The sequence below is a fragment of the Equus asinus genome, chromosome 21, assembly GCF_041296235.1.
Source record: "Equus asinus isolate D_3611 breed Donkey chromosome 21, EquAss-T2T_v2, whole genome shotgun sequence".
NCBI classification, from domain to species: domain Eukaryota; kingdom Metazoa; phylum Chordata; class Mammalia; order Perissodactyla; family Equidae; genus Equus; species Equus asinus.
In genome coordinates, this window is record NC_091810.1 from 80,009,302 (window position 1) to 80,035,612 (window position 26,311).

At 38.4% G+C, this 26,311-nt stretch overlaps 1 protein-coding gene across 2 annotated transcripts in view; it reads right to left on the reverse strand.

The window, feature by feature from the left end:
• Positions 1-265: 265 nt before the first annotated feature.
• ACAD11 (acyl-CoA dehydrogenase family member 11) overlaps positions 266-26,311 on the reverse strand; it is an 80,862-nt gene continuing 54,816 nt past the window's right edge. For both annotated transcript variants that reach the window (XM_070493191.1, XM_014857999.3), the window contains 7 exons: positions 14,038-14,104; positions 13,328-13,413; positions 11,447-11,518; positions 10,396-10,550; positions 3,404-3,520; positions 2,432-2,541; positions 266-1,539 (listed from right to left, as the gene is read on the reverse strand). In XM_070493191.1, coding sequence (XP_070349292.1) covers positions 1,431-1,539; positions 2,432-2,541; positions 3,404-3,520; positions 10,396-10,550; positions 11,447-11,518; positions 13,328-13,413; positions 14,038-14,104 — 716 coding nt within the window. In that variant the 3' untranslated portion in view covers positions 266-1,430. The remainder of the gene's footprint in view (positions 1,540-2,431; positions 2,542-3,403; positions 3,521-10,395; positions 10,551-11,446; positions 11,519-13,327; positions 13,414-14,037; positions 14,105-26,311) is intronic.

The following is a 26,311-nucleotide window of genomic DNA, read 5'->3' on the forward strand; positions in this document are numbered from 1 at the left end:
AAATGTTTAAGAGGCCACATTACACACAAGGAATCAGAACCCAGGTCTTTGTCCAATGCCTGTACCCCACCCCACTCCAAGAAGACATTTAAATAACAGTTGAAATAATTTCTGGACATCAGTAAATTCATGTGATGTGTATGCTTTCTAATAAAACAGTTTTAAGGTCTTAGAAATAAAAATACTTTCATTTGAAGATTTAAAAATTTACCAGTTACTATCCCAATGGCATCCACACTAAAAAGGTAATAAGAAATAGGTAAAATTAATTTTAATAATATATTTTATTTAATTCAATATTTCCAGATTTTATCATTTCAACATGTAATCAATACTTAAAAAGTATTTATTATGATATTTTACTTTTTTCATACTAAAATTTCTGCAAAATTTGGTGATTTTACACTTTGTCTTTTAATTCAGATGCTAAATTTTCATTCAAAATACTTGCTCTGTATTTAGATTTCATAAAATTTACATTTGAAAAAGTAAATTCACATACCCAAGTTATTCCAAGCATACTTAAAAGTTTTCCAGTAACTGAGTTGAGAATCGATATTTAAATTAATTAAAATTTAAAAAAATAAAAATTCAGTTCCCCAGTTGCACTAGCTACAGTTCAAGTGCTCAAGAGTCCCATGCAGCCAAAGGCTGCTGTTCTGGACAGCGGTGATGTAAGAGCCACACAGATGTTGCTTCGGCTGAGGCTGTTAACAGGATGGCATTCAGAGCGGACTGTCTCTGATCTCTTCTCAAAGCAAAATCACTTCCTCGTAGCTTAAACTCTTCACTGTTCTCATCAACATATTATAAATAATTTAAAATTTTCCTAGCCTTATTTCCTCATAATATGCCATGTTTTCTAGAAACCTTTAAGCTGCATTCAGATTTTATGTATAAATGCTTCCGTTGAATTATGAAGAGGCTTATGATGATAGGAACTCTGAAATGACCCAATCAGTCATGCGCCTTTCTCCAGTGCAAACATTACTGCAAAGTGTTAAACCAATCGCTGAAACCAGTGTTAAAAAGGAGATCCCACTATATTTTTTACGAAGTAATGATTAAATATTCCTTGAATACTTATCTAAATGGAACAATTCCTGAGAATCAAAATGTGAAAATATTTTTCTACCTATGCTTTAGTTCTCCAGTTTAGCTCATTATCTCTTTACAAGTTGCGTGTTTAAAACACAAATGCTAAAAGCTTAGGAATCAGACTGAATGATAACAGCTATGGAATTTCTTACTTAACTTAAACCTGTGTGACCCTTGAAATTATAAAACCCACTCATCAAAACAGATGATCAAAACAGATCAAAATCTTTACCCAAAGTGAGTAATCCTGTGCTCAAGCTGCTGCAAAACTAGAAGAAGATTCCAATGCTGGAGCCCGTGACGACTGTCTAAAGGTGAGGCGGCTCCCCTCCCTACACCTTGGCTCTCAAGGCTTGGTCCCGCAGCTCCATCGCTGCGATTGCTGAGAGGTGGACTTCATCCGGCCCATCTGCTAAGCGCAAAGTTCGCGTTAGGGCATACCTGGAAAAACAAAGAGCGGGGATGGCAGGAGTTATCAGAGAGGAATGTGACACTTTAACATCAGTCGCTCTGATTCTAAGCCAAGACTGTTAATTTCTGAAGTGTCACCAAAGCAGTGATGAAAAAGACAGCACAGGGAAAATCAAGGAAGATAAGCCCAAGGATTTCTGAAATATCTGGAAGTTCTCACCTTGGGAAGTGGAATCTTAAATGGCACAAGGCGGTGGGCTTAATCTCAGTCTTGCTTTGCTATAGGTTAACAGAAGTTGCTCGAACTAAGAGCTATTTTAGGTAAGCCCCAGGCAGTGAAGTATAAACATATAATACTTATATACTATAAATATATAGTGCTACAGATTTAGTTCTTTCTTAAGGTTAAAAAGTGATGGGGCACCAGACTCTTACCTCCAGTGTGATGGAGGAGGCACTGTCACTGTGTGGCGATGGGCAATGGGCAACCAGAATCTGGACAGGAGATGTCATTGCATGCACTGCTGCAGACTGGGCTGAGGCCTCCGCGTGGAGGTGGTAAACCGTTCTAAGTACATACTGAAGCCTGGCTCCGGGCTCCCTTTGGCAGTCTCTGCTCCCTTCCTTCCCTTCCTGTTTCAGGGTGAGCCCCATGCTATTTCTCCATAGCCCAGGAACCCCAGTGCGTCCCCTCAGTGTAAAAGCCAACATGACTGAGTGAAATGATCACTATAATCATAAGAGCAACTCTTTATTGGTACTGAGCTCTCTATGAAAGCACCCATGTTACTTCATTTAGCCTTCAGTTTTACTTTAAAGTAAGTTAGTATCTTTATTTTCTTCTTAAACAATTAGTGTCAAGGCATGATTTTTAACCCCAAGCCTATCAAACGTGGATGGTTATTAAATGACGTTCACTCACATGTTAGCCAGAGGATAATCCTGGGAAACGCCTGCACCTCCACACACTTGGATGGCCCGGTCAATGATTTTGCAGACGGCCCGAGGGGCAGCCACTTTAATCATTGCAATCTAAATAAGCAAGATAGAAAAAGAATGTTCCTTTCTTAGACAATACACAATGTGGCAGAATTTGATATAATCTGTATTTTCTTTGTGAAATGAGCAAGGGAACTTTCCCACATGATTCACCACTGAAACAGGATCTTTGATGAAAGCCAACAAAGAGATCTGTTCTAATGCAGCTAATGGCCATATTTCAGTCAATACAGACCTTCTGGAAAGAGATATCCCTTCCAAATCACATTTTATTTATTTATAACTTGCCTTGTTTCCAAAAGGATTTCAGGCAGTGGATAAATCACATTCATCACCTTAGGGATCATAAAAAGAATTGAAGAGTCTTTATTAATTAGTTTTCTCTTAGTAATTTTATTGGCTTATTTAGAATTAAATGATCATATTCTTAGTCCGTATAAGCCAGAAACATAAGAAGGCAGGGGATGAGAGGTGCCTGTTATGAAACCTTTCCTATGTGACAGCATAGTGCTATGCATTCTACAGCATCTCGGTCCCTCTTCACTAGAACCCTAGGCCATAAGCAGAAAGGTTATTTACTTTGCCCAAGGTCACAAGGCTAGCAGAAAGTGACATACTGGGTACAATTCCAAGTCTGTATAAAGTCCAGAATTTCCCTTCTGCCTGTTGCTGCATCTTAAGAATGCTGAAGATATTCTGCATCCTGAAAATCATTTCCTAAAGCAGCCTAGTGAAAGGAAAACTAGCAAGTGATAGACATTTATAATCTTTAAACCAAAGTCACATGGAAGCTTCCAATATTCCGAGGGCCATCAAGCCGCCATGAAACCCGAAATGCCCAGTGGGTGGGAGGAACTGGAGAAGGCTTGGCAGCTGGTAGTCCAAGGGGCCTCACCTCCTTCTTAGCTCCAGCGCTGCCCAGAGTGTCAATGCTGTGGGCTGCTTTTAGGGTCAACAAGCGGATCTCCTCAATAGCAATGCGGCTTTCAGCAATCCAGTGAGCCACCACCTCCTGCAGCAGGCAAAGGGCAGCAAAAAGGAAGAGATGAGCCGATGTCTGATGGCCACACGTAACACAGCCTTGTAGTTTGGTGAGAACACTCTCTAGGCCAAGAACTGTTCCCAAGCCTTACTCTCTATATTTAAATGGAAAAGTCAATTCGTTTGATATACATCAGCCACCAAATACCCATGGGATGCTGCAATTAACACTGGCAGATTTTAGAAATTTTATTTGCTCTGAAAAATCATTTATTTTGGATATCTTCATGTCTAAAGTCAAGAAGGCTGAACTCAGCAACTGTCTTATTGCCAGAACACTCCTCACTGGCCCTCCTGAATGCTAATCGCACAGTCTCATCGAAATTTGGATAAATGTATGGTCGCGGACCTGCTTATAGACAATCTGGATAACCCCTAGGACAATTTTTGTGGGGGGATGGTCCGGGAGCCATTTTTTGTGTTACTATTTATTTAGTAAAAGTTAGCTTTTTCTTTGGTGAACTGTTCTATGAATTTTAACACATGGTGTAACCACAATCAAATACAGCACAGTTCCATCTCCCCCTAAAGCTCCCTCCTGCTGCCCCTGTTTAGTCACACCCTCCCCTACTCCTAACCTCTAGCAACCCTGATTGGTTCTCAATCACCATAGTTTGGCCTTTTCCAGAATGCCATATAAGTGAAATCATACAGCATGTATTCTTTAGAAACTGGCTTATTTCACTCAGCATAATGCCTTTGAGTGTCATCCAAATTGTTCTGTGTATCAACTGTCCATTCCTTTTAATCAATGAGTAGTACTTCATTGTAGGGATGAAGCACAGTTTGTTTATCCATTCACCTGTTGAAGGACATTTGGGTTGTTCCTAGTTTTTGTGATTATTAACAGAGCTTCTGTAAACATTTGCATATGGGTTTTTGTATGAGCATACCTTTTCATTTGTTAAAGCAGATGCAAGGAATGGAATTGTTACATCATGTGGTAAGTGCTTTTAAGGAGCTGTCAAACAGTTTCCAGAGTGACGGTACCATTTTGAATTCCCACCAGCAGTGTATGAGAGTTCCAGTTGCTCTCCAAACCATCAGCACTTGGTATTGTCAGCATTTTTTATTTTAGCCATTTTAACAGTGTGCAGAGGTATCTCATGGTATTTTGAGTTTGCATTTCCCTAATGGCTAATGGTGTTGATCACCACTTGATGTGCTTATTTGCCATCTATTATATTCTCTTTAGTGACATGTCTGTTCAAATAATTTGCCCATTTCTTCTAATTAAGTTGTTTGTTTTCTTACTGTTGGGTCCAGAGAGTTCTTTATTAGGGATACAAGTCATTTGTGAGATAGGTAATTTGCAAATATTTTCTCGTAGTCTTTTTTCATTCTCTTAATAGTGACTTTCATAGAGCAAATGTGTTTAATTTTAATGAGGTCCAATTTGTCAATTTCTCTTTTATGGGTAGTGCTTTTGGTGCATGTCTAAGAACATTTTGCCTAATTGCAGGTCATGAAGATTTTCCCTCTATGTTTTCTTCTAAAAGTTTTAAAGTTTTTACCTTTTACATTTAGATCTATGCTCCACTTGGAGTTAAATTTTGTGTAAAGTGTCAAGTTTAGGTCAAAGTTCATTCTTTTGCTTATGAATGTCCAATTGTTACAACACCATTTACTGTAAAGTCTAGCCTTTCCCCATTGAACTGCCTTTGCACCTATATAAAAAAATCAGGACACATGGACACAAATTAAAAGCATAATATCATTTACAATCACTCAAAAAACTGAAATACTTAGATGTAAATACAACAAAACATGTGTAGGACTTGTATGCTGAAAGCTACACATAGAAGATAAAAGAAATAAAAAGAAAGCTAAATAAATGGAGAGACATACCGTGTTCATGGATTAGAAGACACAACATACTAAAGATGTCAATTCTTCCCAAACTGATACATAGGTTTAACACAATTCCTATCAAAATCTCAGCAAGATTTTTTGCAGATATAGACAAGATTATTCTAAAATTGATATGGAAAGGCAAAGGAACTAGAATAGCTGGAACAATTCTGAGGGAGAAGAATAAAGTGAGATGAATCAGTCATCCTGATTTTAAGACTAATTATATAACCACAGTAATCAAGACTGGGTGGTATTGGCAGAGGGACAGACATAGATCAATAGGACAGAGCAGAGAACTCAGAAATAGACCCACACAATTATGCCTGAGTGATTTTTGAGAAAGGCAATTAAGGAAGGGTAGCCTTTTCAACAAATGATGCTGGAGCACTTGGACATCCATAGGCAAAGAAATAAACCTTATACAAAAATTAACTCAAAAGACATTGCAGACTCAAATGTAAAACTTTTAGAAAAAAATTATAGGAGAAAATCTTCAGGATCTAGGGCTAGGCAAAGCATTCTCGGACTTGACACTGAAAACACGATCCATAAAAGAAAAACTGCCAAATTAGAGCTCATCGAAATGAAATGCTTTTGCTTAGTGAAAGACCATGTTAAGAGAATGAAAAGATAAGCTACAAAGTGGAAGAAAATATTTGCAAATCACATATCTGGCAAAGGATATTATCTAGAATATACCAAGAACTCTCAAAACTTAACAATAAAAAACCAAACAATCCAGGTAAAACATAGGCCTAAGACATGAAGTGAAGAAGACATAAGATGGCAAATAAGCACAAGAAAAGGCAATTGACATGAGGAGCCATTAGGAAAATATAAATTAAAACCATAATGAGATAGCACTATAAACCTACCAGATGGCTAAAATAAAAAAATACTGACACCACCATATGCTGGCAGGGATGTGGAGAAACCGGATGACTCATACACAGCTGGTGAAAATGAAAAACAGTATAGCCATTCTGGAAAAGACTTGGGTGGTTTCTTAAAAAATGAAACGTGCAACTGCCATATGACCCAGCAACTGCATTCTTGGGCATTTATCCCAGAGAAATAAAGACATGGTCACAGAAAAACCTGTACGCGAACGTTTATAGTAGGTTTATTTGTAACAGCCCCAAACTGGAAACAACACAGATACCCCTCAATAGGCAAATAGTCAATCAAGGAATACTGCTCAGCAATAAAGAGGAACCAACTTTGATACACATAACCCAGATGACTCGCCAGAGAACTACGCTGAGTGAAAGAAACCAACACCAAGAGTGTGCGCACTGTACGATTCCATTCTTGAAATGACAAAATTATAAAAATGAAGGACAGATTAAAGGTCACCAGGGGTTAATGAGGAGGTAGGTGTGAGAGTGACGTGGGTGTGGCTATAAAAGGACGACACGAGGGATCCTTGTGGTGATGGAAATGTTTTGTATCTTGGTTGTATCAAAGATAATATCCTGGCTCTAAGCTTGTTCTATAGTTTGGCAAGATGTTACCATCGCCAAACTATAGAAAGGGTTTGGTAAAAGGGTCCAAGGGATCTCTCTGTATTATTTCTCCCATCTGCATGTGAATCTACAGTGATCTCAAAATAAAAATTTTAATTTAAAAAATTGGTATTTGCTTCTCATTTGGCGTAGTGAACTTTCTCTGAGTTTTCTCCATTGGTCAGAACTTGGAAGAGGAGTGGGGAGGTAAGTGGAAGAAAGTGGAGATAAAACCTCACCATAAATCCCACAAGCAGCCAGATTCAGAATTCAGCACTGAAACTCAGGAGACATATGAAACGCTTCCAGTTGGCAGCACTGGGCTTTCTTTATTCCCACTTGTAACCGTAGAACTGGTGTTTACAGTGGAGAATGATATTTGTTAAGATAAGTTTGACCGGCAGACAAGTACAGAGTTCTGATGTGAGCCACATTAACCTTCCACAGCCACCTTTACGCCTGGTCATGTTAGCTCTGGTACATTTCTTCAGCAGTGGATATTTGATCAGTTTCCCTACCAGTGATGTTCACTGTGATAGCTGCTAACCACATGTGGCTGTTGAGCATTTGAAATATGTCTGGTCTGAAGTGAGACATAGTATAAGTGTAAGTACACACCCACCAGTATTAAAAAACAGAATGTAAAATACCTTATTAATACATATACACATATATATATATTTTTTGCTGAGCTAATTAGCTAATTAGCCCTGAGCTAATATCTATTGCCAATCTTCCTCTTTTTTTTTCTTGAGGAAGATCAGCCCTGAGCTAACATCTATGCCAATCTTCCTCTATTTTTTTTTCAAAGCTTTTATTCTTCCCTTTTTCTCCCCAAAGCCCCCCAGTACATAGTTGTACACTCTTTAGTTGTGGGTCCCTCCAGCTGCGGCATGCGGGACACCGCCTCAGCATGGCTCAATGAGCAGTGCCATGTCCGTGCCCAGGACTTGAACCAACGAAACACTGGGCTGCCTGCAGTGGAGCGCGCGAACTCAACCACTCAGCCACGGGGCCAGCCCCAATCTTCCTCTATTTTTTATATGTGGGTTGCTGCCACAGCATGACTAACGAGTGGGGTGGGTCTGTGCCCAGGATCCCAACCTGTGAACCTGCGTGCTGCAGAGGAGTGTGCTGAACTTAACCACTAGGCCATGGGGCCAGCCCCTTATTAATATTTTCATGTTGAAATGATAATATTTTGGCTATATTCAGTTAAATAAAATATATCATTAAAATCAATTTCATCTATTTCATTGTACTTTTTTTCTTTCTTTTTTTTTTGAGGAAGATTAGTCCTGAGCTAACATCTGCCACCAATCCCCCTCTTTCTGCTGAGGAAGACTGGCCCTGAGCTAACATCCTTGCCTATCTTCCTCTACTTTATATGTGGGATGGCTGCCACAGCATGGCTTGACAAGAGGTGCTTAGGTCTGCACCTGGGATCCGAACCAGAGAACCCTGGGCTGCCAAAGTGGAATGTGTGAACTTAACCACTGTGCCACTGGGCTGGCCCCTCATTTTACTTTTTAAAAATGTAGCTACAAGAAAATTTTAAATTACATTTATGGCTCACAATATATTTCTCTTGGACACCTCCGCCCTCGAGATTGAAACAAGGCCCTGAATTAACAACTTCAAACAAGCCTGCAGCGGTCAGTGAGTATCCTTTTGATGGCTGTAAAACTGGGTGAGTATCACTTCATGAACAGACCCCAAATGCATTTACTTCTTAGCTTTAGAATAAAGGAAAGTGTTCTCGATTGGGTCTCTACAGACCCTAGATTTGCTGAAAAACATTAAATGGGCAGAAACCGAGTGCCCTGAGGGGTTGCCAGATTTATTCACTAAGACAGAACTTGGATACAGAACTTTTTGCTCTAGCGCCTGTGATAGTTTAGAAGGCAGCTGGAAGGAGTCTCCAAATTCAGGAAAATGGAATGTTCCTTTAACAAGTTGAAAAAAAACAAAAAGCAGGCCCAGATTTCTGTTTATGACATGCTCACACATCTCTCTTGCCTCTGCCAGATCATTTTCTTTGTACCAAATGCAAGAAGTCTCCAGTGAAGGAAGGCATATTTTTGAAAAGTCCAGGCTTGTTCTGCTTGATACATTGACTCTAAAAAGCTGGAAGGAAATTTTCCTCTAGTACAGTCTTAAAACATCTCTCATGAAAGCAACCCTTGAGCAGAGGGCTTTGTGTTCAAGACGCCTGTCCGTCAACCATTCCGTGTCCCCCTCACCCTGCTCCAGGGTTTGGATGGCAGTCTTGAAAAGAGAAAGGCCTAAGAAGTGACAGTTGAAGAAGAGCTGGGAGCAGCTCTTCAGCTCCTGCTCCAGCAGCAGCGTCGAGTTGTATCCATGGCCCCCAAAGGTCACACCTTCTCACCTCCTCCCACAGGCCCATCCAACAGATGAACCTCTGCCCTTGCCGGAGACTAAAGAGGTTCCCCACAAATTATTCCTAGGTGTGTGTCATAAAGCAGGCTGTATTTTTCCATAAGAACAATGTTACAACTAAATCACAGATATGCTGAAGAATATTTCACAAAAAGCAAACATAACCTATAGGAATTAAAGGTAAAAAATATACTGCAAAATTTTATAAGATGGTCACAAATGTACTTTACAAGGGGACCAATGTACTGAAACATGCATGTCCAGCAAACACATAGACAATTTCATCACATTTGACCTAACGCTAACACGTTAGCAATCCTAAGCATTAAATATTTAATACTAACTTTTCTCGCCTTCTTAAAAGTTAGAAGGGCTTTTTGGGGAATGATTTGGATATCCCACTTCTCTTAAGAAGTTTCCCAAGGGAGTCTTATTCCAAGGAAACAAGAGCTTCTTTTCCCTCTTCATAAACATTCCCTAATTTTGATTATATTGCCCGCATGTAACTATATTATTTATTGTGCTTTGTAAACAACAGACTCAGTAATACATAATTTATGGATGAGAACTGAAAAAGTCATGAACATCCCACCAAATGTTGGTCCCATTTCTAGTTGTATTTCTCAGCAGGGAACTCACTTCCTCCTGAAGCAGTTCATTTCATTTTTAGATCTCTCTCCTTCCACTGAGTTTTAGGCTGTTTTACTATATCTCTATACTTATGTGTCCTAATTCCTTCCAGAAAGCCAAAGAACAAGGCAATCCTTATTCCTTATGATGGCTCTCTCTTGTCCACAGAGAGTGCTAATGTACCAGGTTCTCTAGAGAAGGAGTCTGAGAAAGTTGAAGGAATTGTCCACACTCCATGTGCTGAGATGTTGAAGTGTTTTAGGAGTTATTTAATCTTTCACAAAGATAAATCTCTCTCATCAGACTATATTTAAATACAGATATTAATACACTTTCTGGGCAAGAATCACCTTGTTTATGTAGAGGAAATCTCTCTCGGACCAAAAAATGCTGTTTTGGTTCGAGGTTAGTGTAGTGCGTTGGGCTACAGTAAATTCAAATAAGTAATCATGCTTACATGTGAATAAAGTTTCTTCTTAAAGGCCACCCTTTGTGTTGCCCGTTCACACATGATCTGCAAAGCGCATTCTGCCAAACCTACTATTCTCATACAGTGGTGGATTCTGCCAGGTCCAAGGCGGCCTTGGGCAATTTCAAATCCCCTACCTTCACCTGTGAGAAAGGAAGGAGAACATGAAAGTGGCTACAGCCCATTTATTTTGTTATTTTCACAAACCCTGAGAAAATGATGAGCTGCCCTCAATAAAGATGGCATTCTGGTACAAAAAAAGTCAGTTCTAGAATAAGGTTCATGATACATTCATGGAACTTGTGATTTCTATGTTTCTTAAACCACCATCATTAAAGATTTTGATCAAATTTGAGAACTGTCTCTTGATACCTTCTATGCATAAGCTACTTTATTTGTGCTGAGATGGCTACAAATGTAGATAAGGCACAGGTCCTACCCTAGGAGTTTAGAATCTAGAAGAGGGGGCAAGGAAGCCAGGGACAAGGGATATGGACAGGGATAAAGAAAGGCAAAGGAGGGAGAGATTGTAGCCTCAGGGCCTGGCAGGCATCTAGGGCTTGTTGAGTGGATGGCGTGAGGAACACAAAAACCCTCCTGAAAGAGGTGGCATTTGAGATGTTTTCCGAGGTTGGGTGGGATTACAACAAGCAAGAGGATGGAGTCATTCCAGGCATACAACGTTCAAAGTTGTTTATGCCTCTAATGTGTATGTAAGCCTGGAATTCCGAAAGTACTGAGGTTTTCTTAAAACAAGTAGAGGCCTGAAGATCATGTTTTAGGAAAAAGTGTATTGCTCTGAACTGTGTAATTTTTGTATTTAGCTATGGTTTCAATTGATCTGATATACAAAACCACATCAAACAAATAAACACTTATTCCATGTAAGAAAATCTATAAAATGGAAAATTTTTCCCTTATAAATGGAGTAAGAGGGGAAAGTATCTAAATTAAGGGAGACTTCCTATCTTTTCCAGATTTAGACCTGAATATATTTTAATACACAATACTGGAGAATCATTTTCCAAACTTATCTCACCTAGTATTAAATTGGAGGCAGGAACTCGCACTTGATTAAAATGGATCTCAAAATGTCCTCCATGAAAATTATCTATAAAATAGAAAATAAAATTTTAAAGAGCAAAATGAGTTCACCAAAAAATCGTCACATATAATTAATCTGCTGAAGTATAATTACTCTTTGAATGCAGGATTTTAAAGTGTCCTCGTATGTCACAGACATTACTAGGTAGACCTGCGCCCTGAACCCTCAGCACCCGTAGCCCAGAAGACTCATCAAGTTAGAAGGGATTGTAGAAATCATTTGATCCAGAGGTTTTCAAACTCATTCTTTGAAGTTGTAAAGCAATGAAAATGGAAGACAGCTCCACAGCTCCAATTAGACTATTTTATTATTGCTGCTGCTTTGAAGTTTTTTATATATGGACTTCCAAAGAAAATTCTGCTTGGAAAAAAAAAGGTTCCAATGGTTCAAAAGAAAGTGAGTAATGTAATTCAGGTTTCTTATTTTATCATTGTGGAAATCAGTGCCTAAAGATACAAGGAGGCTGCCTGTGGGGACGGAGCGAGCTGAGCTGCAGACACGGAGAGACTGGACCCTCAGGCACGGTTACTCCCAGTCTAGGCTTGCTCACTATGTGTTGGCCTCTTGGAAACGCTGACCTTTGACTGAGACTGGGAACACATTCACACTCCTGTCTTTACATCACCCTCCTCCCCGCCAAGTTCTGGAGATAACCTCATGCTATCTCCTCCACACCCTTTTCCTGTCAGAATAGACATTTATAATCAACCGTCTCCACACTGTTTCTTTTGGCCTTGGGCAGAGGGACTTGGAGAGGTGCTGGTGAATTTGTCATACTGAAAGTTCAATCATAGGCTCTACAATGGAGGGTATTTGCAGCCAACCTATATTATATACCCATTTTCAGGGTCTTTCAGGCTTTTGCTCTGCAACCCAACAATTTCCCATGCACAATTGCTCCAGTGAGCTTGTTCATCCCCATCTTGCCAACTACACTTAACCTGTGGGTGCATTCTACAGCTGCATCCTACAGAAGGTGATGATGTCAGATGTTCTATAAAACTGCAAGTCTTATATCCGCTACTTGAACATTTTCATTAGCCATATTCAACAATAAAGAGAAAGCCAGGTCATCACAGAACCTGAAGTTCAATGAACTTTTTCATAGCATTTATCATCTGCTAACATGCTACTGAATTTACTTATTTACGTATTTGTAGTTACTGCCGGTCTCCCTCTCCCAGCATGTAAGCTCCGTGAGGGCAGAGATCTTAAGTCTATTGTGTTCAGTAATGTATTCTAAGCACCTAGAAGAGTGCTCAGCACTCAACGGATACTTGCTGAGTGAATGACCTGAGCAGCAAGGAAACAATGGACATGGGCCTGAAGTGGGTCGCAGGAAACAGAAGTATCCTTGCTTCTTAGAAATTCCACCCACAGACAGAAGGAAGGAAAAGTTTTGCATTCAAATCAGTCAAAACTCAGTGCTTACTAAAGCTCTTATAGTTTGATTGATTAGGAAAGCTAAACTTGAAGACAGAAATGAATTTCATTGTGGATTATCTAGATTTAATTTTTCTATGTCTATTTCATTAACCTATCTCCTGGATGACAGAGAGATGACTGGCAGGGTTGTTACTCCTTGAATACAATCTGCCCTTTCCCAAAGTAAACAGATGAGGTAGAAGGCTGCACCACCTCTCTTTATTTGCTCTATTCTGAACTCCACTGGCATTTATATTAAGACAATCGTCAGCGCCAAGAGATTTCTAAGAACACATCTCATACATTGAAATGCTACCGATTCCTTTCAATGTTACTGCATATTCCAGTCTCCCTGCTTGCTAATGCATGGACATGTGATCGAGTACTTACCCATATAGCCAAAAACTGACAATGGCCGTATTACTTCTACTCCAGGTGTGTTGATAGGAACAAGAATCATGCTGTGTTGTTTGTGTCTGGTCAAAAGAAAAACAGATGTTAGGAAAAGTTTGCTAAGTGGAAAAATAAAACAGATGTTAGGCAGAGTCGCAGTTGTCATATCTTCAGTTATGTAATCATGTAAGCAATGATGTCGGGAATGGTAACTGTAAAAGACATATATCAAACACAGTTGGATGCAATGGATTTGGAACAATGACAGTAATTTGAAAATAAGTGACAGTTATTTGATTGCAGCTTCTCATTGCTCAACTGAGGTAACTGGGAACAGATATACAATAGTAAATTTTTCAAGACTTAGCCTTTGATCTAAACATCTAATCACTTAATTACTTAGATAGTTCTGAAAAATTTATGTTTTATAATCTGATCCAAACAGCTCTGAGGATTGAGCAACACTTTTTAATATAGGAAATTCCACAGTGAAGAATGCACAGCAGCACTCCCTAAAAATGTTTCCTAAATATATCTTTTAGCAAAATAATTATGAAATACAAATATGTGACATTTAATCTCATAATATATTTTATATTATTAGGATCTGTGAGCCCAAATGGAACATTTGAAGTAAGTTAAGTGGATAGAGAGAAAGACTGACTCTTATTCCTACATGGATTTTTCGATCATAATTGTTTTATTACCTGCTGGCAGAGTTATTTTTAGTTCTTCCCAAAACAATTGCAATTTTGCAGTTTGGATTCCCAGCTCCTAAAACCAGGGGGGAAATGAGCAGAATACATCATAAAAGGAAATTTTTAGTGTGACATTACCTAAAAGTTCTAATTCTTCCAAGTTTATCTCTGGCAAAAAAATAGGCAAATAGAAAGAAAACCCTTGATTCATTAAAAAAAATACTTATGTACAAAACTGTACATCACTCAAGAAAAATGACCAGGCCAGGCCAAGAACGGACCCCATCAATGAGAGCTGCTGCACGAAAATAACCAGGAGTCAAAGAAGCCATGAAATAGCTGCAGCCCTGAGACAAAATGACGGCTCCCCATTCATACCATCTCACACGTCAGCATGCTAGAAATGTTGCGAAATTCTTCTAATGCATTTCCTCCTGTTTAGATCTCATATTGTCTGACATATAGACAAGAAGGTATTAAAACTCGTATAATATTTACCTCCCAACCAGTGGCTGAGAAAGACCTCATTCCCCAGCCATGGAGTTTGGTGAGGGTGAGTCTGTTTAAAGACCTCAGTGCCTATCCCAGACCGCACCATTCGCCCTGGCTCTACTACAGAGTGGCAGAAGATGGTTTGCTTGGAGCTGTCCACACGTAGGAGGCTCTGATTCCACCTTCAGTAAGCTTAGGTTCTCATTTATTGATTTATAAAGGTTAGAAATTTGAAAATACAAAGTTATTCTCATTTTAATGCAAACTTTTATTCTATTACAGTTTACAGGTCTATGGCAATTCCTCAAAGGGGCCTTCTTGCAAAAAGTACATTTCATTTTCACAGTACCTGGTCCTTCAGGGAAACTACCATATAACTGAATTGATTTTAAGTGGACAAGGTACCAGGTGGCACTCTCACAGGCAGGTATCTGACACTTAGCCTGAAGAAGAAAAGTATAGAGCATGTTACAGAAAAACTAAAGAGAGTCATTCTGAGACTTCGGGGGGCCTTGGCCTGAAAGCTAGTTTCCCACCAGCTGACCTTAAGGTGAGTCTCAGCCCTGCTCCACCGAGTCTCCTTATAGAATTCCTACTCAGGAGAGAAACATGGCTGGAAAAGAGCTCTGTGTTAATAACAGACAAAACCTCAACCAGCTACCCTTCCTCTTCTCTTAAGTGTGAACAGAAAACCAAGGATCTGTAGTATGTCAAGAGAGCCTGCAGCATTAAAGAGAATGACTGACCAAAATACACAAGTGTAAAACTGACCATGGAGGAACGAAATAAAACAAGAAACAGAACCTAAAACAAAACACCAAAGCAAAACTGAGCTAAATAAAACAAAAACTCCAGCTACCATAATCTGAAAGATCTCAATGTGTTTCAGCCATCAAACCAGAAAAGGATGCTATGAAACAGAAACCACCAGAGAAGAGGAAGATAAAAACTTAGAGATTAACATATGATTGCTAAACCAAAGTTTAGGCACTGGCCCGGTGGTGTAGTGGTTAAGTTCACACTCAGCTTCAGAGGCCCGGGGTTCACTGCTTTGGATCCCACCCAGGCACAGACTTACACACTGCTCATCAAGCCATGCTGTGGCAGTGTCCCACATAGAAGAACTAGAAGGACTTACAAGTAGGATATCAACTACTTACTGGGACTTTGGGGAGGGGAAAAAAGAGAATACGTTGGACATCCATAAAAAATGAATAAAATTATGCATTTAAAAAAACATAAAGTTTAATAGAAGCACTAAAAATGAGATTAAGAAAATTCCCCATAAGCAGAGGAAAACGTCAGAGGCTGAAAGCAAAGATAAGAAACACTTTGAGCCAACACATGAAGTCCAACATCAGAGTAAAAGGAGTCTTATAAAGAGACAACAGAAAAATAGAGGGAAGAATTTATCAAAGAAACTTGAAGAAAATTTTCTAAAACTGAAAAAAAAAATCTTCAGATTAAAAGGGCCATTGACTGGCAAGAAGAATCTATGTCAAGATATGTGCTTGTGACATTTCAAAATATCGACAGTAAAAGGGAAAATCCCAAAAGGTTTCAAAGAGAAAAAAACAAGCCACTTAGAAAAGACTGAGGGTTAGATTTCTCATCAGCAACAAGAGATGCGAGATGAAAATGAAGAGTTCAGCCTACAATTCCATGCCCACTCAAAGTATCAGTTTCTGTGATGGCAAAGTAAATACATAGTCAGACATGAAAATCTCAGAGAATTTACCTATTATGCATTTTCTCCTCAAAAAGTTAAGAATGTACTCAAGCAAAATAAGGAAGTAAATCAAGAAGAAGGAAGTCATAGGATCCAGAAGATAGTGGATCCCAGGAAAATAATATATGGAAATCCCAGGATAATTGAACTGAAGTATGCCTAAAAGGTATCCGTCCAGATTAGAATAGGAAGACTAAAGACTCCCAGAGAGAGGTGTCCAGAAAAGAGAACTCAACAGAATTAAAGGTACAGTTTAAAGGTGTCGGGGTGGGGAGGGGTAAGAGGGAGGAGACATAAGATGATAAAAGCAAATAATGCAATGAAAGAAAAATAGCAATTAGAAACTCCAGGAAAATAATTTTTAAATGTACAAATGAACAATGGCCCAAATATAAAAGAAAAACAATATGGCATAAATTTAAGTAATACATAGAGTATAAAACTATTCTAATTGACGCTGATGCTTAGAAACACTCTCCCTACGATGGCCGAGGTGATATTACATTGTATCAGTTAGAGACGGACAGGAAATCTATCTAACACACTACCCAGAGCAGCACTGAACAATATTTACAGAGGCCTATAAGGTAAGTGCCATGTGTTAGTTTTCAAAGTCTAGAGTCATCCTGTGGTCAACCATGATGTGGTCACAAGACAAAACATAAATGTTAGTAATCCTATGTAAAGTAGAAGCTGTTGCTGATAGAAGGGAAATATAGAAGGGAGGGAGGAAAGATAGAGAAAGGGGTAGCAGCACCCATATCCTTACGTTATCAAGTGGAGCATGAAGAGATTCTGTTACACGAGGATGCAGAGGAGAGAGTTAGAGACATCATCTAAAGTTTAAAAAGTAACCAACAAAAATTTGAAATAAAACAAATATCTTCATTAGGAAAGGGCACAGATTTATAATACAAATGAGTGAAATGGTCACTATTCAAATTGGGGAGTCAATGGGCAGTGTCTAAAATGAATAAACTAGGAGAGAGAAAAAAGCATTTAACCTAAAATTATAGCAGAAACTAGAGAACTAAAACTAGAAACGGTTAGAAGGGTTCTCTCTAGGGGATGGCATTGGGGTGTGGAGGGATGGGGAACAGCATGCTGTTAGATGTTTTCAGATTTGTTACCATTCGTAATTGAATAATAATAGTGATAACAACAACTACTACTTTTAAAAACATCTTAAAAAACTAGCCTACTATGTTGTAAACAGATCTGTAGACCCCAATTAGGAGAGGGAGACCGAGAGACTTGCTGAGTAAACTGCAATTTGTTTTTTTCTCTTTCCTAATCTCCTTTTAATCTGAATATTTAACCTGCGGGACGTGGAGGCGCCGTTTCCTGTACACTGGGGCACTTCCCCGCTTCTTCTATGTGACAAGACATAACTTCAGAAATCTCACACGCATGCTCCGCCTTATAAAATGCTTAAACTGATAAAAACACTAAAATGAGATTCCATCTGGGAAAGGGAGGAGAGGGAAGGGGAGGAAGGCAGTGTGCCTAAGAAGTGACTGTGTTCATCCCCAGGCTGGTACTGGAATAAGGAAACACCTTAAACTGATTCAGAGCTTTAACCACATGATTGCTTTCTCCATGGCCAGTGCCATGAATTGTCAGAACATGCATCTTATATACATATATATGATTTTACCTATGACTAGAAAGGAAGGGAGAGTTGTTTTAACTAACTGGAACAGGAAATTTTTTAAAACACAACATTCAATTGGCCATTAGATGCCACACTGTAATCAGATAACAAATATGTTAGGCAAAATTGTGTCTATTTTTCCCCAAATATATGACTTACTGTCTATATTATTTATGAGATACAGAGAAAAACCATTTTCTCTACCCTTCTGGGATTTTGCAACATAATCTTATTACTAAATCCAATCATTTCAAACAAGATAAAATAGAAAGTTATGATATTGAAAAGGAATGGATCTATTTTTCTTTAAAAGAAAAATACAAGCATTTTCATAAAAAGAGAAATGTAATGTTGTTCACGTAGAACACTTTACAATGCCTTGAAAAGTCTGCAGTATGTGTATTGAGATTCAATATAAAGAATCTTAATTCAGGTTAAACATACTTATTGTACATCAACCAATAATAAAAGGCAGTTTTAGAATTTCTAGAATTTGTTCTTCTTTATATATATACGTGTGTGTGTGTGTGTGTGTGTGTGTGTATACATATATATATATATATATAAAGACTTTATTTCAGAGCAGTTTTAGGTTCACAGCAAAATTAAGGGAAAGGTACAGAGATTTCCCCTATACCCCCTACCACTACCATGCACAGCCTCCTCCATTATCAACATCTCCCACTAGAGTGGTACATTTGTTACAATTGATGAACCTACATTGACACATCACAATCAACCAAAGTTCATAGTTTATATTATGGTTCACTCTTGATGTTGCACACTCTATGGGTTTGGACAAATGTATGATGACATGTATCCATTATTATATATTTCACTTCCCTAAAAATCCTCTGTGCTCCACCCATTCGTCCTTCCCCATCTCCTGAACCCTGGCAACCACTTATCTTCTTCTTGTCTCCATAGTTTTGCCTTTTCCAGAACGTCATATAGTTGGAATCATAGCCTTTTCACTTAATATGCATTCAAGGTTCCTTCATGTCTTTTCAGGGCTTCGTAGCTCATTTCTTTTTAGTGCGGAACAACATTCCAGTATCAGGATGTTCCTCTTTTAAATGGCAATCTCTCCCTCTCTCCTCGTCCTCTGGAACTCCAATTACGCATATTTTGGACCTTTTGATATTTCCCCACAGCTTCCTAAGACTCTGTTCATTTCTTTCCACTTTGTCTTCAAACTGGATAATTCCTAGTGGTCTATCCTCAAGTTCATTAACTCCTCTGTCATCTCCATTATGTTATTCATTCAGTGAATTTTTTTCAGATATTTTACTTTTCAGTCCCAATATTTCCAATTAGTTCTTTTTTTGTTTTACATTTGTCTTCTAATATTTTCTATCTTTTTATTTTTCCTAACCTTATTGAGCAAATTCATAATAGCTGCCTTAAATCCTTGTCTCATCATTACAACACCTGAGTCATTTAGAGGTCAGGCTTTCCCCTTGAAAATGGGTCATGTTTTCCTGGTTCTTCATTTGGTGAGTAATTTTAGATTGTATTCTGGACATGGTGATTCTTTTGTTTTGAAGACTCTGGATTCTGATATTTCTCTCTGAAGAGTGTTGATGTTTTCCTTTTATCAGGCAATTAACTTAGGTAGAGTCAAACTGCAGAGTCTGTCCCTTTAGGTCGGGGGTGGGGGCAGAGGACCAAATTTCAGTTTCAGCTTCAAGGCGTTTTGAGTCTGCCCTGTGCATAACTTTTGTTCAGGACTTTTGCCAGAGACTTGGGCAAAGTTTACACAAGAAACCTAGAGCTCCCCTTTTCTGGCTTTCTCCCTTCCTGGAATACCACCCTACTCCCTCATTTTCCAGGAGCGATGATGGCTGCCCCAGACCCTGTCCTCTTGTTCCTCAGGACAAAAAGACATGAGTTTTCTAGAAAGTTTCAGCTTTCTCCCACCACACTGTGTCTTCAGGCCAAAGCCTAAAAATGGAAAACTCACCTTATGCCTGTTTCATCTTCCAAATTTTGACTGTGTTACAAAATCAGGCTGCCTTTGGCCACTCCCCAGAGTCTTCTGGTAGTCATTTTTTATAGCTTTTTAGTTGTTATCTGTGAAAAGGTTGATCTTAGGTGCTTACTCCACCACACCACAAGTGGAACTTCCCTCGAGTTCTCTTCTTTAAACTTTGCCCCAACTAGATTTTCTTATCCAGTGTGACAGTTTCTTACATATTCATGTACCTATCATTAATGTCAGCTGAAGTTTCAGAAATGCAATGATCACCTCAAAATATGATCATATAAGCAGAATTAGAAATTGCAGAAACTCTAAAACTTTTAAATTAATAAAACAGCTTAAAATTCTAATCCCTGCAATTATTCTGTATTGTGAATTACACATGTAAAGTAAAATATAGGTAAGATTAAAATGAAATTGTTTTAAAACCAATGCTTGTAATTTGGATTCTTTCAGATTTAATGGAATCTACTTTTCTTTTTCTTTCTTAAAGATTGGCACCTGAGCCAACAACTGTTGCCAATCATTTTTTTTCCTGCTTTTTCTCCACAAATCCCCCCAATATATAGTTGTATATATTTTTTTAGTTGTGGGTCCTGCTAGCTGTGGCACGTGGGACACCACCTCACCATGGCCCGATGAGCGGTAACATGTCCACGCCCGGGATCTGAACCAGTGAAACCCTGGGCCGCCAAGGTGGAGTGTGCAAATTTAACCATTCGGCCATGGGGCCAGCACCCTAATAGGACCTACTTTTCAATCAGTTCTGAAAGGACTCTCTTTAGAAAAAAGGATGTTTCAGCTGCTGCACCTGCCAAACTTTGATGAGAAAAGATTCCCTCATTCATATATTTCAAGATTAAGTTTTAAAAATCTCAGATGTTACACTTTAAAAATTTTTTTTTTAATTTTTTATTGCAACATCGGATTATAACATTATATAACTTTCAGGTGTACATCATAATATATTTCGAATTCTGTGTAGATTACATCATGTTCACCACCCAAAGACTAATTATAATCCAACACCACACATGTGTGCCTACTCATCCCTTTCGCTCCCCTCCCTCCCCCCTTCCCCTCTGGTAACCACCAATCCAATCTCTGTTGCTATGTGTTTGTCATTGTTTTTATCTTCTACTTATGAGTGAGATCATATGGTATTTGACTTTCTTCCTCTGACTTATTTCACTCAGCATAATACCCTCAAGGTCCATCAGATGTTATACTTTTGATGGTTAGTCCATTTGACTATCCTCATTTATTGGACCATGTCTGAATTTCCAAATTGTGTTTCCTAGTTTTATTTTTACGAGTGTGTCCTTCTGATGTTTATAGGTGATAAGAGATAAAAAATGAATTCCACTAATCTGAGGATCAACCCAAAAAGCATCAGGATGATTCAAATGGCAGATGGTAATACTTAAATTTCGTTGTGGATCTTAACTGAAATTTCTTATCTGAAAACACTGGGCTGGGGAAATTTTTTACCCTTGATTGGCCCTGGCTGTGCAATAATATGCGATCATGCTTTGATTTTTAGTTAGAAATTATAGAGAGTCTTTCTCAGGGAGGCTCACTTTTAATTTTTCAACTGGATATTTTTCTACTTGGGGTTTTTGAGGTTTTAATTGTAGGCAGCCTTGAGGCCCACAATTGAAGGGTTAGGCCACTTGCCCTGTATAACACATAGTCTCCTTGGTGGGCATACTTCTGAAATCAGAAATGGCACGATTTGGTGTTCATTTTCATTACAGATCTCTTCTTTCTCTACTTTCTATCCTGGTAATCAAGAACATTTTGGGTAAATCTTTTAAGGTTTCATGGATTTTAATCCCAGATAACCAGAAACTGAATCCTTCAAAAATAAAATCTCTATGATTCCCTTAAACCCTAGCTGAAAGCCCTTTTTTTCTAATATTCAGAATATATATTTTTATTTCCCAGTAGCATTTCTTGCCTTGCTCTTTCTATCATAAAAAATTGTTGCCACAGCTTTATATAAGTGTGCAAAAGATTTCAGATATTAGGTAAATTTTGAAGAAACTCAAGAAACAAGGCAAATAATTCTTTGATTTTGCATTGCTCAATCTAATATGGAAAAGCAGATTCTAAAAAATAAAACTTCTAAATTGGCTCTACTTTTGGGGTCATTAAGGACAGGAAGTAAGGGTGAATACATAGATTGTAAATTTTGAAATATTTTGATTTAACCTTGATATTTCAGAAAATGGGAAAAACCCCTCAAAAATACATCATCTCATCGTAGCTACAAGCAGAATTTGGCAGCTGCAGCAACTGAAACATCCTTCTAAATAGAGTTTTTGCTCTTTTATATTATTTTAGTTAATGAACAGGATACCAAATGTCATCAATGAAATATATTAGAGGAAATCTGAATAGACCAGAAAACATTTAAATATATCTTCTGTGTCACAGGCCTCATGAATAAAAACAGATGGCACAGATACAATAATTTTGTTTGTAATCCAGACTCTGTGGTATTTCAAGACTGTTCAAGTGCCAGGATTAAGTCAGGCTGAAAAATGACATCTCCTAGATATTTGCTGATGAATTTTAATTTCTTAGGCTCTTATAACCACATGGGACCAAACAAAATCATTCTCTAACACAAGGAAAGATGACAGGTGGAGAAAAAACATGACTATTGGGTCTGGATGTGGTCTGTAACAATGAAGAAAGCAATATGAATAATTTTGTAATACGAAGCACAGTTAGCCATCCGCAAAGTCTCAGCATCATTTCTTCTACCAACATTGAACTTCTGAAGTGAAATACTTAAACTTCATTTGGTCTTAGCTTTAACACTAATATTTAGCTTTAATTCAAATTGGAATGACTTAAATACCATTTTACAACAAAATTTCTACTCACTAAAAAAAATGTTTATCATACAAACCTACAGTTAAGAATAAAACCAATCTCGTGTTCTCTTGAAGTGTGTGCTATTTTTTTTCCTGATAGTATCTTTTTTTTTTTGTTTATTGCAGTAACTTTGGTTTATAACATTATAGGAATTTCAGCTGGCGGCCAGCCCTGTGGCTGAGTGGTTAAGTTTGCACTCTCTGCTTCAGCGGCCCAGAGTTTCGTTGGTTAGGATCTTGGGTGCAGACATCGCACCCCTCATCAGGTCATGTTGAGGTGGCATCCCATATAGCACAACCAGAGGCACTCACAACTACAATATACAACTATGTACCAGGGGGCTTTGGGGAGAAGAAAAAAAAAAAGATTGGCAACAGATGTTAGCACAAGTACCAATCTTTTAAAACAAAAAAACAAGAATTTCAGATGTATATCATTATATTTTGATTTCTGTGTTGATTGCATCATGTTCTCCACCCAAAGACGAACTACAATACATCACCACACATGTGCCTAATCACCCCTTTTGCCTTCTTCCCTCCTCACTTCCCCTCTGGTAACCACCAATCCAATCTCTGTCTCTATGTGATTCTTGTTTTTATCTTCTATTTATGAGTGAGATCATATCGTATTTGACTTTCTCCCTCTGACTTATTTCGCTTAGCATAATACGCGCAAGGTCCATCCATGTTGTCACAAATGGCCAGATTTCATTCTGTTTTATGGCTGAGTAGTATTCCATTGTGTATATACCACATCTTTTTTTTTTTTTAAAGATTTTATTTTATTTTTTTTTTCATTTTTTCTCCCCAAAGCCCCCTGGTACATAGGTGTATATTCTTAGTTGTGGGTCCTTCTAGTTGTGACATGCAGGACACCGCCTCAGCATGGCTCGATGAGTGGTGCCATGTCCGCATCCAGGATTCGAACCGACAAAACACTGGGCTGCCTGCAGCAGAGTGCATGAACTTAACCATTTGGCCATGGGACCAGCCCCCTACACATCTTCTTTATTTGGTCCTTCATGGGCACCTAGGTCGCTTCCAAGTTTTGGCTGTTGTGAATAGTGCTGCAATGAACAGAGGGGGTGCATATATCTTTATGCGTTTGTGTTTTCATGTTATTTGGATAAATACCCAGCAGTGAAATAGCTGGATCATATGGTAGTTCTATTCTTAATCTTTTGAGGAATCTCCATACTGTTTTCCATAGTGGCTGCACCAGTCTGCACTCCCAACAGCAGTGTATGAGAGTTCCCTTTTCTTCACATCCTCTCTGACACTTGTTATTTCTCACTGGCATGAGGTGATATCTCATTGTAGTTTTGATTTGCGTTTCCCTAATAATTAGTGATGTTGAAGATCTTTTTTTATTTTTGAGGAAGATTAGCCCTGAACTAACTACTGCCAATCCTCCTCTTTTTGCTGAGGAAGACTGGCCCTGAGCTAACATCCATGCCCATCTTCCTCTACTTTATAGGTGGGACGCCTACCACAGCATGGCTTTTGCCAAGTGTAGCCATGTCCCCACCTGGGATCCGAACCGGCAAACCCCGGACTGCCAAGAAGCAGAACGTGCGAACTTAACTGCTGCGCCACCGGGCCGGCCCCCTGAAGATCTTTTAAAGTGCCTGTTGGCCATCTGTATATCTTCTTTGGGGAAATGTCTGTTCATATCTTTTGCCCATTTTTTAATTGGTTTGTTAGTTTTTTTGTTGTTGAGATGTATGAGTTCAAATAGATTCTCTGCCCCTTTGTCTCTCTCTTCTTCTTCTGGGACACCTATAAAACGGATGTTAGTGTGCTTGATAAGCAATACATAGGTCTGTGCCCAGGATCCGAACCAGCAACCCCAGGCCACCGAAGTGGAGTGTGTAAACTTAACCATTACACCACCGGGCAGGCCCCTGTCTCCAGGTATTTTTTTATTTCTCTTTTGATTTCTTCATAGACCCAATCATTGTTCTGTAGCATTTTGTTTAATCTCCATGTATGTGTGCCTTTTTTCTGATTTTCTTCCTGTAGTTGATTTCTAGTATTGTATATACCATTATGATCAGAAAAGATGCTTTGCATTATTTCAATCCTCTTAAATTTACTGAGACTTGTTTTGTGGCCTAATATGTGATCTATCCTGGAGAATGTTCCATGTGTATTTGATTAGAATGTGTATTCTGTGGTTTTTGGATGGAATGTTCTGTATATATCTACTAAGTCCATCTGGTCTAATGTGTCATTTAGGGCCAATGTTTCTATATTTATCTTCTGTTTGGATGATCTATCCATTGGTGTGAGTGGACTGTTAAAGTCCCCTACTATTATTGTGTTGCTGTCTATTTCTCCTTTTATGTCTGTTAATAATTGCTTTATATATTTAGGTGCTCCTATGTCAGGTGCAAAGATATTTAAAAGTGTTATATCCTTCTGTTGGATTCTTCCCTTTATCATTACATGGTGCCCTTCTTCGTCTCTTGTTACAGTTTTTGTTTTAAAGTCTATTTTGTCTGATGTAAGTATTGCTACCCCAGCTTTCTTTTCATTGCCACTTGCATGGAGTATCTGTTTCCATCCCTTCACTTTCAGTTTGTGAGTGTCTTTAGGTCTGAAGTGTGTCTCTTGTATGCAGTATATAAATGGGTCTTTTTTTTTTTTTTTATCCAATCAGCCACCCTATGCCTTTCAACTGGAGCATTTAGTCCACTGAAGTAGCTATTGATAAAAATATACTTCTTGCCATTTTGTTACTTTTTATTCTGGGTGTTTTAGTAGCTCTTCTCTGTTCCTTTCTTCTCTTGCTCTTTTCCCTTGTGGTTTGATGGATTTCTTTAGTATATGTTTGGGTTCCTTTCTCTTAGTTTTTTGTGTATTTATTACAGGTTTCTGGTTTGTGATTACCATGAGGTTCATATATAATAACCAACATATATAGCAATCTATATTGTTGATGGTCTCTTAAGTTTGACCTCTTGCTAACAGCTCTACTCTTTTACTCCCCTCCTTCCATATTTTATGTTTTGGATATCATATCTAACCTCTTTTTTTGTGTGTTCCCATTAACCTCATAGAAATAGATGATTTTAGTACTTTTGTCTTTTGACCTCCATATTAGCTTTGTAAGTGGTTGATCTACTAACTTTACTGTATATTTGCCTTTCCCAGTGATTTTATTGTTTTCTTTTTGGGTCTTTTTGATAATTTTCTTATTCCAACTTGTGATCTTTTCTTTTCCACTTAAATAAGTCCCTTTAGCATTTCTTGTAAGGCTGATTTCTTGGTGATAAACCCCTTTAGTTTTTGCTTGTCTGAGTAATTCTTTATCTCTGCTTCCATTCTGAATGACAGCCTTGCCAGGTAGAGTATTCTTGGCTGTAGGCTTTTTCCTTTCAGCACTTTCAGTATATTGTGCCACTGCCTTCTAGCCTGTAAGGTTTCTGCTGAGAAGTCAGCTGATAGCCTTATGGGATTTCCTTTCTATGTAACTTGTTGCCTTTCTCTTGAAGCTATTTTAGGATTCTCTCTTTATCTTTAATTCTTGACATTTT